Source organism: Cervus canadensis, chromosome 18 (genome assembly GCF_019320065.1).
Source record: "Cervus canadensis isolate Bull #8, Minnesota chromosome 18, ASM1932006v1, whole genome shotgun sequence".
Lineage (NCBI taxonomy): Eukaryota > Metazoa > Chordata > Mammalia > Artiodactyla > Cervidae > Cervus > Cervus canadensis.
The window spans coordinates 57,290,443-57,307,382 of NC_057403.1; the positions used below are offsets into that span (position 1 = coordinate 57,290,443).

The 16,940-nt window shown below is 42.9% G+C and overlaps 1 protein-coding gene across 1 annotated transcript; it reads right to left on the minus strand.

Moving 5' to 3' along the window:
- Positions 1 to 1,433: 1,433 nt before the first annotated feature.
- Positions 1,434 to 16,451, minus strand: ATMIN (ATM interactor). Its single transcript, XM_043436670.1, has 4 exons — positions 16,076 to 16,451; positions 7,058 to 7,183; positions 6,126 to 6,325; positions 1,434 to 5,171 (listed from the first exon to the last, which is right to left on the minus strand). Exons 1-4 carry the CDS (start codon positions 16,400 to 16,402, stop codon positions 3,359 to 3,361), a joined length of 2,466 nt encoding a protein of 821 aa, XP_043292605.1. The 5' UTR covers positions 16,403 to 16,451; the 3' UTR covers positions 1,434 to 3,358.
- Between the last annotated feature and the right edge of the window lie 489 nt (positions 16,452 to 16,940).

The window sequence follows — 16,940 nt, forward strand, 5'->3', positions numbered from 1 at the left end:
AGGCTCAGTAATTGTGGCCCACAGGCTTAGCCGTGTGGCATGTGTAATCTTCCTGGACCAGGGATCGAACCTGTGTCCCTGGCATTGTCAGGGGGATTCTTAAACACTGGACCACCAGGGAAGTCCCCACACATGCATATTTTAAAATAAAGAGCCCAAATGTGTTAATTTGAGGACAGCAACAATCTGAGAGTCCTTTCCATTTGCTCTTTAGCCTGCCTCTCTTGATAGATACACACACTAGTAAATGCAGTTCACATTTACTGCGAGAAACTTTGGATTTAAGCACTGCAAAACAGTGCTTTAAAACAGATATTTAAAGGACTATCATTAGATTAGCCTACATCTTGCTGAAAAAACTAGATTAACATTCGTATGTTTTAAGTCTTTTAGGTGTTGGGAGTAACCAGTAAGTCAAAAGACTGTGTACTTTCCTAGTGTCAGATCTAATCAGTGACACTTCAATGTACGTAAGATGAGCACACACACATATATAAGGAAAATAAAACCACATAATACTTGAGACTCCAAAGGCATCACCGACTCAATGGACATGGGTTTGGGTGGACTTCGGGAGTTGGTAATGGACAGGGAGGCCCGGCGTGCTGCAGTTCATGGGGTTGCAGAGTCGGACACGACTGAGCAACTGAACTGAACTGAACTGAACCAAAGGCATCATTCCTAAATGCCTCTAAGTTACACATTCCTCCCAGTCTTTGTTTAAGAGCCTTTTGAAGACAAATCTGAGAAGCATTACTTTAAATATTCAAGTAGGAAGCGCTCTTTAGTGTCAGTATTAGGTTAAGTTTGGACTGGAACTAAGATAAGCATTCTAAAAATTGAGATCATAAAGGATTACATGAAAGTACCACCCTGTCAGTTGCCACTAGTAAAACAATTCAACTTCACAACTAGACTAACACTGATATGTTTTCTTCCAATCAAAAGTAGCTTCAAACTTTGCATCTTTCAGGTAAGTCTATAAAAAATTTCTTCATTTCCCTTTATCTCAAAGGAATCAAACATATTGATTTGGCTTTCCTACAGTTAGTGACTGAGCAAAGAACTACTCATAGCCTTACTCTCACATATTTGCTCTTAGGCCAGAACCACATTACTTACAAAGATAAAAGACACCCCATTATGAAATGGTGACATTTGGATGAAAAAAAAAATGAGTAATTTCCTTTGAAAAAATTTTCCAAAAACTTAATGGTAGTTTTTATCAAAATAAAAACTTTACATCAAAATAGCAGCTTTGGTAATAGAATGTCTTTTTCCTTTCTACTGGGAAAACTTAGCATATTTTCATGAACAAAGTAATGGAGATAACTAGGCACAGTCATTTCATCATGTGACTTTCAGAGGATGATGAATTTGTGAAGAGTTAAAGCAACAAAGTCATGAATATGTTGAAGAATTCACACAAAAGGTAGAATTCTCACTTCTCTTTAATCACTGAGTTTTCAGCTTTTACAAATCTTAGAACAATTCAGGGAACTAAGGTTCGGGGTGGGGGACAGTTCTTACTGGTACATGAACTATTACATGCTCAATTTTCTGTAAATAATTCAGTTGGCTGGATTAACAAACATTGTCACAGAAACACAAATTTTTTTTTAAAGCCATAGATCACTGCATATATATTTACAAAAAGCCAAAACAAACATGCACTTCTCCTTACTAGGAGAACTGAAATAGATGTTTGAAACGTTAAGGCAGTGATGATTCTAAAACATAATGAAATACTAAGTTAAGGCTTTATGTTTGTTTTGAAACCCATATTCATAGGCAACTGTGACCCAAGCAAACTTTTATCTACCAGGTTGAGTTCATCTGCCGAGGACATGTTATTTATCCATTACCACCAATGGGACAGGAATTAGTAGCAACACCAGTGATTTTCTCTAATTATTAGTTCCCTCCTTAGGTTGTATTTTGAGGGTTTAGTCTTCAGCAGCATAAAGCATGTGCCACATGAGGAATAGAGCATTTTTTTGGGTAAACTTAGAGAAATGTACAGACTGCATTGATTTTTACCTGCCTGAAAGCTGGCCAACAATCAAGAACTCAGGATCTTATAAATACAAAAAACCCTACAGGTGTGCCTGACTGCTCAGCCATCTCAAAACATATCATGTTCTGGGAGTACTGGATCTTCACCTCATTTTCTCTGAACACTGTTCAGTATTACCCTCTCTAAACAAACAAAGCAACATCATGCAGAATGCCGTATTTTAGACAGATCTATTCTAGAATTGCTATCTTCAAGGCACAAACACTATTCTTGCTAGACCAACGTGTTTCCTCATTCAAGGAAAAAAATGAGGTGGATGAAAAGATTCACTTTACTATAGTTGTTGATTGCACTCTTGCCCTAGCAAGCTTATGAAAAGTATGGAAATGTAACAGGGAATATCTTTTTCTCCTTACATCGCTGTTTTTATTGTTTTTCAACATTTAGAGCAACAACACTCAGAGGGTGGGGTGCACATTGAGCAGCAGCTCTGGAGCACCACCGTGGCCTTCGGTAGGGTGCAGGAGGGATGGCTTGTGGGACACACTCCAGGAGGAGCTAACGGGCGTGACTCCACAGCCCAGCCTTTCCAGAGGTGGGGTGACTTACTGTCACTCAGACTGAAAGGATCACTATTTACACTAGGTGCTTGCCGCTACTACTTTAAGCAATAATTGTACAGCAACATGTCTTGTGAGCAAAGCACTATACACTTATGTTCATACCAGGAACAGTTCACGTAGAGGGATGGCATTGACTATATGCAAATTGTCTCAGAAGCTAAAGACAACAGTAGTTTTCCTTTGTGTCTTCAAATCAGGGAAGAGTGAGATGTCAAAGCAGGTGAAGCTGTTGGTGTTTAAATCTGACGGTGCAGCGTCAGACTTCTTTACACGTTATCAGGGAACAGGAATTTCTTAACAAGCACTGGCAAGAGTATTTTAGGTGCAATTTAAGTCAGTCATGCTTTGACGAAAATGTTTTGAAGATCTGAAGTTTGTACCCTAGTCCTGGTGAGCTTGGCTTCAGCTAAATGGCAAGATGGGTTTTAAAGGTGTGAGATACATTTTTTTTTTTTAAAGAAGGGAAGACTACACTGAAAGGGCAAATGTCGGCAACACAAAAACAATCATGTTCAGATCAACATCTTATACTTTATAATACACTCACAAATTTTTACACAAATTTCATGTTTACAAGTACAAAAAGGCAAAGAACCTCAAAGAATCGAAGTAACTGTATCGTCGACTACATTCAGTAGAGTTAATACTGTTGTCCCTGTTCTTCATCTTCTAAATCCAGAAGGGAACTGTGAATCCATCCCCCATGTGGACTCCGCTTTCAGAAGTTGGAGACTGGGTGTAGTTCTGCACATGTCTGGGTTTCAACAGAGCTGAACTGAGATTCCATTGTGTTCCAGGCCAGATCGGCCAGAAGAAAGTCATCCATTGCTGTCTGAGTTTCATTGCTGGTGAAGAATAAGCTCCCCAAAGTTTCGAAGCCAGAGTTCATGGTCTGTGTTTCAGCAGTGTTCAACTGAACTTTGCTTTCCAGGGCAGGCAGGTTTTTAGCAGTGGAGATTCCGTCAGTCTGGGTCTCTGTGTCAGATGAATCAGTACTCATGGAAAAGCTAGAGTGTTTCAGGATACTTCCCAATGGCAGACGGGGGCTACTGTCTAAAAAGAAGTTCAGGTCTGTCTGTGTCTGTGTGTCAAACATCTCAAGGCCTAAGAAGCTAGAATTCCCCCTACAACTGTAGGCCTGGGCAGAAGGGTCTGCAAGGAAGAAGTCAGTTTGGGTTTCTATGTCCAGTGACTCCAAGACTGGCTCAGTGGTCATGGTGCTAAGCTCACTCTCCTCGGTTTGTGTCTGTATATTTGAGGCTGAAAAGAACTCTTCGATATCAAAATCAATTGCAGGATTCTGGGTTGGGCCAGATGGGAGCTGGGTGTCAGGTCCAGTATTTGTGTCAGACAAAAGACTACGATTGTCCAGCGTCTGACCAGGTAGGTTACTTGACAAGATGTTTTCTAGATCACTTAATAAATCCATGGTTTGGGTCTGATTATCTATCATGTTCTGTGATGAAAGCATACTATTTGGTGCACTGAAGTTTATAATTGGGGTGGATTTCTCAATGTCTTGAGTTAAAGTTTTAGGGTGGTTCTGAGGTAACAAGTCATGAGTTACAGTCTCTGCTACTAAGCCGCTGCTTATAATATTGTCTGTAGACACACCGTATGATGAATGGACACTCTCAAAAATGTCTCCACACATTACAGCTTGGTCCATCTGTACTCGGTCCTCTGCTGGACTTTCCATTCCGCTGGTCTGAGTTTCTCTGGAGATCCCACCTGGCTGGAAACTGGCATCTATAAATGCATCAGTCTGAGCAGCGATGGATGAGGTTACCTTAGAACTGGGCAAAAAAGTCTGAGTTTGAACACTGATGGGAAGGGAAACCTGGGAACCAAATGTCAAATCAGTTTGCGAACAGGACGACACAGAGGAGTCAGGGCTGGCCCACTGTGCAGACGGCATGAACTGTGGTGTGGTGTAGGACAGGTCTGTCTGTACATTGATGGAAGAAATGCTGTTCTTCTGACAAGTGTTCCCAAGTTCTTGTAACGGGCTAAATGGACTTTTACCCAAGTTCACTTGAATACCTGTGCTAATCGGCTCAACAGCAACAGGATTGACAACTTTTGAAAGAGGGAGGCTCTCCTTGAGAGAGCAGGCCTCCGAATCCAGGCCGAGGATCAGGGTTCCAATGGACAAGGGCAGTAAGTGCACGGCCCCGGGGGCAGAGCCCTGCTGGTCGACACCCAACACCACAGGCTGGGCTGAGGAGTCGGCTGTAGGCACGAAGACGGGCACAGGAGAAAACTGCATGACGGGGAGTTTAACCAAAGCCACTTTGGGCTTTGGTAAAAGCAACTTCTGAGGGTACCTTGGAGCTGCTGGAAGAGTCTGCTGTTTGGCATTAGAGCTGCAAGAGTCTTCAAAGGAAGCCACCATCTTTATTTCTGAAGTTTCTAGTTCTGGAGCGTCTGGCCGTGGAATTGGTTGGTTGCTCAGGGATTCAGCGGTCTTCCTGGACAGCTTCTGGCTGTGCAGGCAGTTTTCCATTTTCCTTTTCTTACCAGGTGGATCCCTGAAAGCAATGGCAGAGTGAAAAAGAGTAAAGTGATTTTAAACTGCAGCTTTCTTCATCAACCCTGGCACTGTGTCTTCACTTGTAAGCTCTATGTCTCACATCTACAGCAGGGGTCAGATTCAGCCCAGTGAAAAGAAAGCCCCTTCGTAACCTGGCCTATTACACAGAAGTTCAGAAACATGCAAACAGGGAAGGAGGAAGCACACCTTCTTTGGGTAAAGCTCTAAGTACCAGAACTCAACTTAGATCCGTAAGCATCAGGAAGCTAACATATAATGCAGTGATTATCATTTCTAAAATAGGAAGCTATTAATCCAAATATAAATTTGACCTTTCAAATGAAGCGGTTTCATGACTTAAAAAACTCTCCAACAATCCAGTATCCCTCTAATAGAATAACGATGAACGTTTCGGAAGAATTGAAAACTCAGTAGGGGCTTCCCTGGTGGGCCAGTGGTTAAGAATCCAGCTCCAATGCAAATGACACAGATTTGACCCCTGGTCCGAGGAGATCCTGCCTGTGGTGGACCAACCGAGCCCGTGCACCGCGACTACCGCCGCCTGCGCTCCATAGCAAGAGAAGCCGCCACAGTGAGAAGCCCTGGCATCGCACACAAGAGCAGCCCCCGCTCGCTGCAACTAGAGAAAGCCCATGCAGCAATCAAGACCCAGAAGAGCCAAAAATAGATCTTTAAGAAAGCCCAGTAAGTTTCAATTGGGAATAAGAAGGACCTTTAAAAGGACTTGGTGGAAGAGTAAGGAGAACAACTGGGTGAAGTAGATGTGGATTATTTACTAGTACTGCTGCCATTTCCAAAAGTTCCCTTCTTCTCGTCTCATCTTTCCTCCACCATCCCTCCATTCTCCTCAGGCTAACGGCTCTCCAGGAAGTGTCGCCTGAAGCTCTCCCCACAGCTGCTGGCTCTCGGGCCACCACCCCCTCCCCCTTACCTGTGTTCTGCAGGGATCTCATGGCCAGTTCGGTAGATGTGGGACTGTAACGCAGTCCTGCTGGCATAGGGACAGCCACACGTGCACTGGAAGGTCTTGCCACAATCCTCTGCATGTCTTTTCAAGTCCCACTCGGTGCCATACGAGTTGCTGCACTTACTACACTTATGCTTCTTTTCAGCATGCATTTTCATAAAGTGCTAGGAAGAACACAAAGGGACCAAAATGAAAATCTGCAACTGCTCAAAACCTTTCAAAAGTCATCAACATACCCCAAATAACAGTGATTTTACAGGATAAAATATAGCTGTGCAAATCAAAAGAATGTAAAAGCAGGCAAGCTGCCCTTTATCATAAGCTTCATCTCTGTGAAAAGTTGAGACTGTTTTGGAAACAATCCGTGGTATCCACCCCCCAGGTTCTGATTTACAAGTAAGTGCTGCAAGCAGAACAAGTCTTGGGGTCCTTCTCTCAGGACGCCCTCCAGCAAACCCTCAGGGAAGTGTTTCAGTTTCTTCCAGTCCAGAATCACCACCTTCCCCATTGACTGGGTCCCTCCCTTCTCTCTAAGGGAGCTGCTTCTGAAATTCTTTTCCTACAGTTTCTTACTCCCATAGGGAGAACATCTCCCTATGCCTCTGCTCCTCTGACCTTGAAAGATTCACAGCAGAGATCTGGAAGCACACCCAATTTATCATACTTTGCTGACCTGGTCTCTCCAAATCCACTCTGGACATCTTCCCCCCCAGAACCAGCCAGCCTTTACTCACACCCACTCATTTTTCTCCAAGTGAGAGACTTGGGTGTCTGTCCTTATAAGCAGCTTTCTGCTCAATTCTCTTGGTATGATTGGTAAGTAATTAGAATACACTGGGTTTATGGCATCTGCATTTCATTCCTAGAGAAGTATATAGTTAAGACAAGTAAAATACCTGTTTTACGAGAGAAAATTGAGAAAATGGTCTGTCAGGGCCTCTAGGGCATCCTTCAATTGGACAACAGTAGAATTTCGGTACAGTTTTCAAATCTTTTCTTACTGTTGGATTTACTATGCCATCCTGAAAAAGAAAAATGAAATAATTATCTTTAAAAAACCATCAGAATGAGTTGGGAGTGATAATGCGGAAGGACTAAAGATGTGCACAGGGATCTTTATAGAGTGATGAAAACATTCTCAAGTTTGGGATTGCAGTGATAGTTGCAGAACTGTACATCTACTTAAAAATAACTGAATTACTTAAAATGGGTAAATTTTATCATGCATAAACTATAACTTAATACATGTTAAAATTTTTCAAAACAAGATAAACAAAAAACAACTATGTTGTTTAAAAATCTTCTATCCATTTCTTTAACATTCCTTCTAGATTTAAAAATCTCTGTCCTTAACCCAATGTCTCTAATTGTAAGAGTTTCTCAGGCTCAAGACTAGTGTCATCCTTAAGTCTTCCCTTCTTTTTTATCTCACCCTCACTGAATTAGGGTGAGCCTCTGAAAAAAGCCTCCTTTGACTATGATTTAGGTCTTCCTGATAAAGAGCACAGTGACCCTCTCTGACCACACTATGCCCCCCTAACAGAGCTAAAGCTGCTGACACAGCTCCTTTATGGCAGCATGAATACAGGCACCAGGCTCTAATCTGAAATTTAGTGATTATTATAATGGCCAGCGATAACACAGATTTTACTACTGTGCCAGGCATTGCTGTAAGCGCTTCACATACATATATTAACTCATCCGAGTTATCCTTTGCTATTAAGTATGTGACTGACTTTTTGACTGGGGTTTTTAAAATAACTAGTGAGTTAATTTAGCTTGAAGTACTATCTTACTGCCCTTAATGAACCCACATACGTCAGGAGTGAAACACCTATGGCCTCCTGTATAATTCTTAACTGGCCACCACCAGTTGGCCCCAGAGGAAGGTGTGTGGGGGGTTGGAGTGATGAAGGACCTCTCTACGGGTCACTGGAAACAACCAGACACATGTTCAGGCCTCAGCTGCTCCAGCAGCACCTGGATGTTTTAGTCCTTATGTGCTGTGATGAGAAAGGATTCAATACTTCTGGAACATGCCACCTCCTCCTCTACCATCAGCGTGTACCTAGACAGGAAATGAACAACCGTGCGGCTAAGACTCCCTTTGGTTTAACAATCTCCGTAGATGATCCTAATATGTAGCTGAGCTTAAGAACCATGGTGCAGTGGTTAAACCCATGGATTCTGGAAACATGGACTGCTGTAGTTTGAATTGCTCCTTTCCTTTGACCTTGAAAAACTTAACTGTCTTGGTTTCCTTATCTGTAAAGTAGGCACGATTATAGGACCTCCTGCAGGGCTGTGGTGAGTGCTCAGTTAATTAGTTAACAGTATTATAGACCGGCGCTTGTCACATAATCCCCCAATGGCTCAGCAGGTGAAGAATCCACCTGCAATGCAGGATCAATCCCTGGTTGGGAAGATTCCCTGGAGGAGAAGTACTCCACTCCAGTATTCTTGCCTGGAAAATCCTATGGACAAAGGAGTCTGGTGGGCTATATATAGTCCATGGGTCCCAAAGAGTCAGACAGGACTGAGCGACTAAGGCTATCACATAATCACTCCATTATTATACCTACTAGTTATCTGCTGTAGAGATTTTTGTTGCTTCTCTTGCTTTCTGCCAACCAACTTAGTGCCAATAAGCTAATCTAAACTCATGCTATACATTAAATACTGTTTTTGTGGTAACAGAAATAAAAGCAAAGTAAACAGATCAGATTGAATCAAACTTACATGCTTTTGCACAGCAAAGGAAACCATAATAAAATGGAAAAACAACCTGTGGAATGGGAGAAAATATTTGCAACGATGCAACATAGAAGGGCTTAATGTCTAAAACATACAAACAGCTCATATAACTCAACAACAAAAAACAAACGACCCATTGAAAAAACAGGTGGAAGAACTAAATAGACATTTCTCTAAAGAAGACATACATATGGCCAATAAGCACATGAAACATTACTCAACATCGATAATTATTAGAGAAATGCTAATCAAAACTACAGGGAGCTACCACTTCACATCAGTCAGAATGGCCATCATTAAAATCTACAAATAATAAACACTGAAGAGGTGTGGAGAAAACGGAACCCTCCTAACTGTTGCTGGGAATGTAAGTTGGTGCAGCCACTATGGAAAACGGTATGAGGTTCCTCAGAAAACTAAAAATAGAGCTGCCATATGATCCAGCAATCCCACTCCTGGGCATATATCCAGATAAAACTATAATTCAAAAAGATACATGCACCGTTATATTCATAACAGTGCTATTCACAATAGCCAAGACATGGAAACAACCCAAATGTCCATCAACAGATGAATGGATAAAGATGATGTGCTATATACACAGAGTACAACTCAGCCATAAAAAAGAATGAAATGACGCTACTGGCAGCAACATGGATGGAACTAGAAATTATCATACTAAGTGAAGTAAGTCAAGAGAAAGACAACTACCATATGATATCACCTATATGTGAAATCTGAAATCTGACACAAAATAATTTATCTATGAAACAGAAATGGGCTCACAGATATAGAGAATAGACTTGCGGTAGCCAAGGAGGAGGAGTGCTGGGGGAGGGACAGACTGAGAGTTTGGGGTGAGCAGACTCTAACTAGTATATATAGAATACACAGACAAGGTTCTACTGTATACTCCAGGGGACTATATTCAATACCTGGTGATAAACCATAACAGAAAAAAATATATAAAAAAGAAGGTATACATATGTAAAACTGAATCACTTTGCTGTGAACATAACATTATAAATCAACTATACTTCAATTTAAAAAAGAAAATCTATGGACTCATCTTAAAGAAAATATTATACTTGTGGAAGTCTGACTAGAATGCTGCTTTTGTTAAAAGAAGGACATCTGCTAGGCTCAAATGACAATAACACTGTCAGCAAACTCATCCCATTCACCAATTTATCTTTTTTAAAGGAAATACTTTTTAAACTTATATTATTTTCCTTCTAGTATATAATATGCAAGAAAAAAATGAAATGTGGAGAAGATATTAAGAAAGACTCTAAAAGCCTTAATTCACTTAACCATTACCAAATTCTTCTTAAGTTATATGCCAAGGAGGCGGCCCTCTTCTGTGTTTTAGTCTGTCAAATGTTCTATAAAACTCTGCTTACAGGGTCACCACAAAATTCATGCTCATTTCTAAAACATTTTCAATTTGCTTAGCAATCCTTTTATTACCCCTTTTCAAATTCCCTATCATGTTATACCTGTTCACTTCCCTTTTTAAAAAATTAATAAAATTTATTTTTAAGAGTTGTGGAAATTACAGAGTTCCCATACACTATATGCAGTCCCCCATCCCACTCCAATATAGCCTGCTTCACTATTAACATGTCTCAGCAGAATGGTACATTTGTTTACAATTGATAAAACTACACTGACACATCATTATGATCCAAAGTCTATAGATTATATTAGAATTCACTATTGGTGCTGCACAATCTATGGGTTCTGCCAAATGATAATGACAGCTATCCATTATTATAATATCATACAGAGTGTATTCACTTCCCTACAAATCTGTGCTCCACCTATTCATGCTACCTTTCCCTGTAAGCACTGACAACCACTGATGACCACTCATTTCTTTCTGGGGCTGATACTCCATTGTCTGGATGTATCCCTGTTATTTACTGATTCACCTCCTGAAGGACATCTTGGTTGCTTCCAAGTTTTGCTAGCTATTCTTTTATAATGTCTCCTACCACCTCCTCATCTTTCCTTTCTCACTGCTACCATCAATAGTTCAAGTATTCCTGACTTTCTGTTTGGACTGTCTCTAGCCTAATTTCTAAACCTTCAATTTTCTTTTCATTCACATGTTGCCAAATTCACCTTTCTAAAATATAGCTCTGGTTATAACATTACCTCACTCAAACATATTCGAGGGCACTCCAATACTGCTCAAGTCCAAATTCTTCTAGCCACTGGGACATCCAAAGTCCTGACTAAACAGCTTCAAACTACACATCTTTTCTGTCATTTCTCTGTTACATCTAATGGAACTACTTAACATTCCCCAAATGTTTTCAAGAGGAGGAATATATACTTGCTGCACTTAGGAATCTTTTAAAGAGTAAATGTTTATGGTCACCTAAGTCAAAGTTGTATCACACACCAGGATGAGACACTAAAGGCAGCCATACTGATGGCAACATCTTGCTGTTGTCATTACACGTGTGGCAACAACCTGGTGCTGTTCAGTTTACCGCATTCTTAGGGCCAATGCCTCTGCCCATCCCAACACCACCTCTCTACCCCAGTTCCTGACCTTCTGCCCATCCCTGTTTAGAGACAATAAGCTCTGAGATGAGAAAAGAAATGGTGATGGCACAGTAAAATATGAACTGCAGTAAAAAGTGGTATTTTCGTTCTTAAGTGCTATATACATTCTAGAATAAAACTTAGCAGACTTTTTTTTTTTAACTTTATCTTCTGTGCATAACTGAAAAAAATATACAGAGAATACTTCATGTTTTGTGTACTTTTTTGGGTACCAGTTTATAAAATCTTTTAAATAAAAGAATTTGAAAAAGAATTTATGAGAGGAAACAACTAAAAAACAAGCTGGAGAAAGATAAAGAGAAGAAAAGCAAGAGGAAGGACCCCGATGAAGAAGAGAGGATAAAAGCAAAGAATTGTGGGAACTGTGGCAAAAATTGGGGGGAAAAAAAGGCACTGTAGCTTCTCAAGCACCTCTCTGCATTCATAGAAATATATCCAAGAAGAAAAATAGCTTGCTCTGTTATTGTAAATTTAAAATTAGAAGTCTTTGTACAATATGATCTGGAGCAACTTGGAATCTTTAAGAAAAAAAAAGAAAAAACTGCTGGCAAATCATTAAAAATAAACCCTGAACCGAACATAACATAAAATCCACTACGCCATGCTTTAAAAATATGTGTTGCTGGATAAGATGTTCTTTAATGGTCCTTGTGTCCCTTTCACTATTTTCAAACATGAGGGATAAAAGAATCAAGAAATGCTCATCTACTCCTACTCTTCTTTTCCCCGAATCACCAGGAACCCACATAAAATCACAAGGTATTATGTACCTTACAACTTACAACTCTATCTCCATTTTTATCCATCATCATTCAGAAGAACTTGTTAATCGTAAGGGCATATGTGCGTAAGGGCAGGATACCTTTTGAAGAAAGGTTAGAATAAAATAAGAACCCCACAGCAACCAATGGGGAAGGGAAGAAAAGATGATCATAATCTAGGAGAAAAAAACAAACTAGGAAAGAAAAAAAACTAAAACAAACTAGGAGAGAAAAAAGAAAAGTAGGAAAGAAACTAGAATTATGTAAGTAGCTGTAATCAACGGAAGAAAGGGAAAGTCTCCATGGAATACTATGCATATCTCCAAGCAGACATACTCAGGCTTCCGGGCCAACAGGGAGCTCCCCATCAGCTCTGTCCTCTTTCCCCTACCCACCCCAACACTTGGAGATCATCAAGTGTCAAGGACAGTGTTTGAATTCAAGAGCCTGCTACTCTGGCTCCTGACTAAGTGTAGATTCACCACACTGGCCAACACTATGCAGATATGGCTGGTTTGTCACATAGGCCACCTTTATTAAAAAAAAAAAAGAAAAGAACCCCCTTCCACCAAGACAGCAGATGTTCAGGGGCCACATGATTAGAAAGACAGAACAAGGAAGCAAAGTGAGCCCGTTTGACAAGAAAAAAACGACGATGGTTCAGGGTGAGGTTTCTCCAGTTTCCCCTGAAACAGGTCTCTCTAGTGACCTAGAAAGGAAACTCAGGAGAGTCCATTTTGGGGTTGTTCAATTTTCAGTTCAGAAAGAGATCGTGAATGCAGTGTGCTGTCTTCAGACAAGAGAAATTTGAGAAATGACTAGAACTAGAAGAATGGCTTCACACAGATTCTAAGCAGGAGAGGCTACTGATACTCAGCTGGGCTAAAGTTCAAGTAAAGACCTGACTGTCAAGATCTGCACTTGCCTCAAACATATTCCTTCTTCTTAGTCTACTGTATGCTCAGAATTGGTATCGTCAGAATTCCTGAACTTTATATATTTTAAAAACACAATTAGAAATAAACTTATTCAAGCTAGGCTTCAGCAGTATGTGAACTGAGAACTTCCAGATGAACAAGCTGGATTTAGAAAAGGCAGAGGAATCAGAGATCAAACTGCCAACATACACTGTATCATAGAAAAGGCAAGGGAGTTAAAAAAATCTACTTCTGCTTCATTGACTACGCTAAAGCCTTTAACTGTGTGGGTTACAACAAATTGTGGAATACTCTTAATGAGATGGGAATACCAGACCACATTACCTGCCTCCTGAGAAACCTGCATGCAGGACAAGAAGCAACAGTTAGAAGCGGACATGGAACAATGGACTGGTTCCAAATTGGTAAAGGAGTACATCAAAGCTATATATTGTCACCCTGCTTATTTAACCTACATGCAGAGAACATCATGAGAAATGCTGGGCTGGATGAATCACAAGCTAGAATAAAGATTGCTGGGAGAAATATCAACAACCTCAGATAATGCAGATGATACCACTTTAGTGGCAGAAAGTGAAGAGGAACTAAAGAGCCTCTTGATGAAGGTGAAAGAGGATAGTGAAAAAGCTGGCTTAAAACTCGACATTCAAAAAATGAAGATCATGGCATCCGGCCCCATCACTTCATGGCAAATAGATGGGGAAACAATGGAGACAGTGTCAGATTTCATTTTCTTGGGCTCCAAAATCACTGCAGAAGGTGACTGCAGCCACGGAATCAAAAGACGCTTGCTCCTTGGAAGAAGAGCTAGGACAAACCTAGAGAGTGTATTAAAAAGCAGAGACATCGTTTTGCTGACAAAGGTCCTTATAGTCAAGGCTATGGTTTTTCCAGTAGTCATGTATGGATGTGAGAGTTGGTCCATAAAAAAGGCTGAGTGCCGAAGAATTGATGCTTTTGAACTCTGGTGTTGGAGAAGACTCTTGAGAGTCCCTTGGACAGCAAGGAGATCAAACCAATCAATCCAAAAGGAAATCAATCCTGAATATTCATTGGAAGGGCTGGTGGTGAAGCTGAAGTTTCAGTACTTCAGCCATCTGATGCGAAGAGCCAACTAATTGGAAAAGACCTTGATGCTGGGTAAGATTGAGGGCTAGAGGAGAAGGGGATGACATAGGATGAGATGGTTGAATAGTATCACTGACTCAATGGACATGAGTTTGAGTAAATGCAGGGAGACAGCGATGGACAGTGAAGCTCGGAGTCCTGCAGTTCAAGGGGTTGCAAAAAGTCAGACAGGACAAAGCAAATGAACAATTGTATACTACCAAACCAATCCTGAGAAGTATTGATACATGGTATCTTTTGCTTAAAGGATGCTTCACAAGGTCTGGACAGATATAGCTCCTGACAGCAGTTCCACAAAAAACAACAATATAAACGTGTTAAAAAGTGCTTGCCAGAATGATGTTCAGGCCAACAACTGTAAAGGGAGTCCTCATCAGACTGGCCACTTCCGTTGTGCTTAGAGATGTAATGTCTGCCTTAGTAATTAATCAGTGAGGGGATGAGCTGAAGGTGGGTGATGGCTGTTACATATGAGCTCAAGAGAACACAGGGATTAGGCTGCAGAATTCCTACAAATACATAGTTCATCCACTCAACTTAAAATATGATTAAGCAAGGGAAGTGTTTAATTAAAATTTAGTATGAAGGAGAAAACAGGAGAATGACCATTCCCAAAGTTACTGCACTTGTGTGTGGAAGCAACCCAGGACTATCATGGAAAATTGCAGTTCCACCTGCAGGGAAAATTACAGACCCACCTCCACAGTACATTTCCTGATTGGGCTCCCTCATCTTCCTAAGAACACTGCTGCCTCTCTAATCAGCTGGAGCTGGAAGTGGACAGCCCTTCATGGTCATCATATCTGCCCTACTACAGAAGACAACCTCAAGCTTTCTGTTAAATTTTTATCAGAAGTCTGATTCTAACAACATTCCTGAGGAAGCTTTTCCTGTAGGGCAGACATACCATGCAGGAAGCCAGGTGATTTAAACTTGCTCCTCAATCAAGTCAGACCACCAAAAGCTACATACTCACAATGTAGGTTCAATGACACACTTTGAAATTACGTTCTAAGCCACTGTTGGCTTAGAGACTTTAAGAAGTGGTGGAAGGAAACGTCCTATTGTAATGATTGAGAAATTATGATTTAAGAGGTATGGGGTGGGGCTGGACCGCTGAGTTTTTAATAAGCATTCCACAGACGTGCACTTCGGGTTGAAAAAAGAATCACCTCTCCATTTTATTTAAGGTGGAATGGACGTTCAGGATTATTGTCCTGTAATTATATATGAGGTCCCCTCTTAAGATCCTCGGGCGAGACTTCCCTTAGGTCTCATTCCTGAGCAAAGCTGATATTACCAACGCGGTAGAACTTGTTGCCAAATCTGCAGCTCCCTGCTGACGACTGGGCAGCACCCAAAGGCCCGAAGGAGGTGCTTGTGGGTGTGGTGCAAAGAGCGCCGGCAAAGAGCCGAGCCCGCGTTTAAAGCCCATCACTACGCGGGCAGCGTCACCGGTTTCTCTGCAACAACAGGACGGAGGTGCCGAGAGAGCTCCCGGCACGACCGTGAGAGACGCCCGGGCCGCCGCCGCGTGCGCGCCGGTGGTCCCGCGGGTCGGAGCCCGACAGCCTGGCGCGTGACACAAGGCTTTCCCCTCGCCGTGCCCTCCCGCGTCCGGGCTTCCACTCTCCCTGCCGGGACCCCCCTCGGCGGTCCGGCCCGCTCCGAGGGCCGCGGCGGCCCCCACCCCGCCGCCCGCGTCAGACGCTCGGTGGCGCCAGGCCCCGGGAGGCGCGGCCCGCGGCGGGCTCACCTGCAGGCGGTGGCTCTTGACCAGGTGCATGTTGAGCGCGGGGCTGTTGGGCAGGATCTTGCCGCAGCCGCGCACCGTGCACAGGATATTGGTCCGCACCGCCCGGGACAGCTCGCTCACCGACGGCTGGATGAGCTCCCGGGCCGGCGGCGTCGAACCCGCGGGCTGCTGCCTCGCCGCCGGCGGTCGCGGCCGGCTGCCTCTCAGCCTCCCAGGGGGCACCCACGGGCCCGAGGCGGCGGCGGCTCCCCTCGCGGCCGCCGGGACGGCCTGGGCGCCCGAGGCGAGAGCCGCGGGATCGGCCGCCGCCGCCTCAGAGGCCGCCATGGCTCTCGCGCCGCGGCCGGACCAAGCCAGCCAGCCCCGCCTCCCGCCGCAGCGACTTCCGGCAGGGGGCGGGGCCTTATTAGCATCCGGCGGGGCCCGGGCGGCGGCGCCCCCTGCTGGAGGCGTAGGGCGCGTCAGCGGTGGAGCGCCGCCAGGTGAGGAGGGCGGGCCGGGTGTAAAACTTCACAGGGGGTCCTGGGGACAGGTAGGACGTTTAGGCCCCTCTGAGCCTCATTCGCCTTCCTAGAAATCTGAACCTCGGGCAAAAGTTGGATACAAGAAAAAGCAATGCGCTCGGGAACTTTACTTCCCAAAGATTAGAAATAAACCAGGTGTTCAAGAGCAGCAGAGGCCAAACTGTTAATTACAACGATCTGTTTACCAGACACTGGGAAATGAATGCACTTTTCATCCAGTATATCATTTTGCCCTCGAAACAGCCCTCGCGGGTACGTACTATGAATTCTTCCTCATCTGCAGAGAGGCAAGTAACTAGCCTGAGGTCACATTATACAAAAAAAAGAACTGTTATAATTGA

Bases quoted from the DNA above. Each gene is read 5' to 3' on its own strand.
- ATMIN (XM_043436670.1), bottom strand. From the start codon at position 16,402: ATGGCGGCCTCTGAGGCGGCGGCGGCCGATCCCGCGGCTCTCGCCTCG. The intron at 7,184-16,075 runs GTGAGCCCGCCG...TTTCTTTTTCAG, and splicing joins TCAAGAGCCACCGCCTGCAG to GATGGCATAGTAAATCCAAC. The intron at 5,172-6,125 runs GTAAGGGGGAGG...CATTGCTTTCAG, and splicing joins GAGATCCCTGCAGAACACAG to GGATCCACCTGGTAAGAAAA.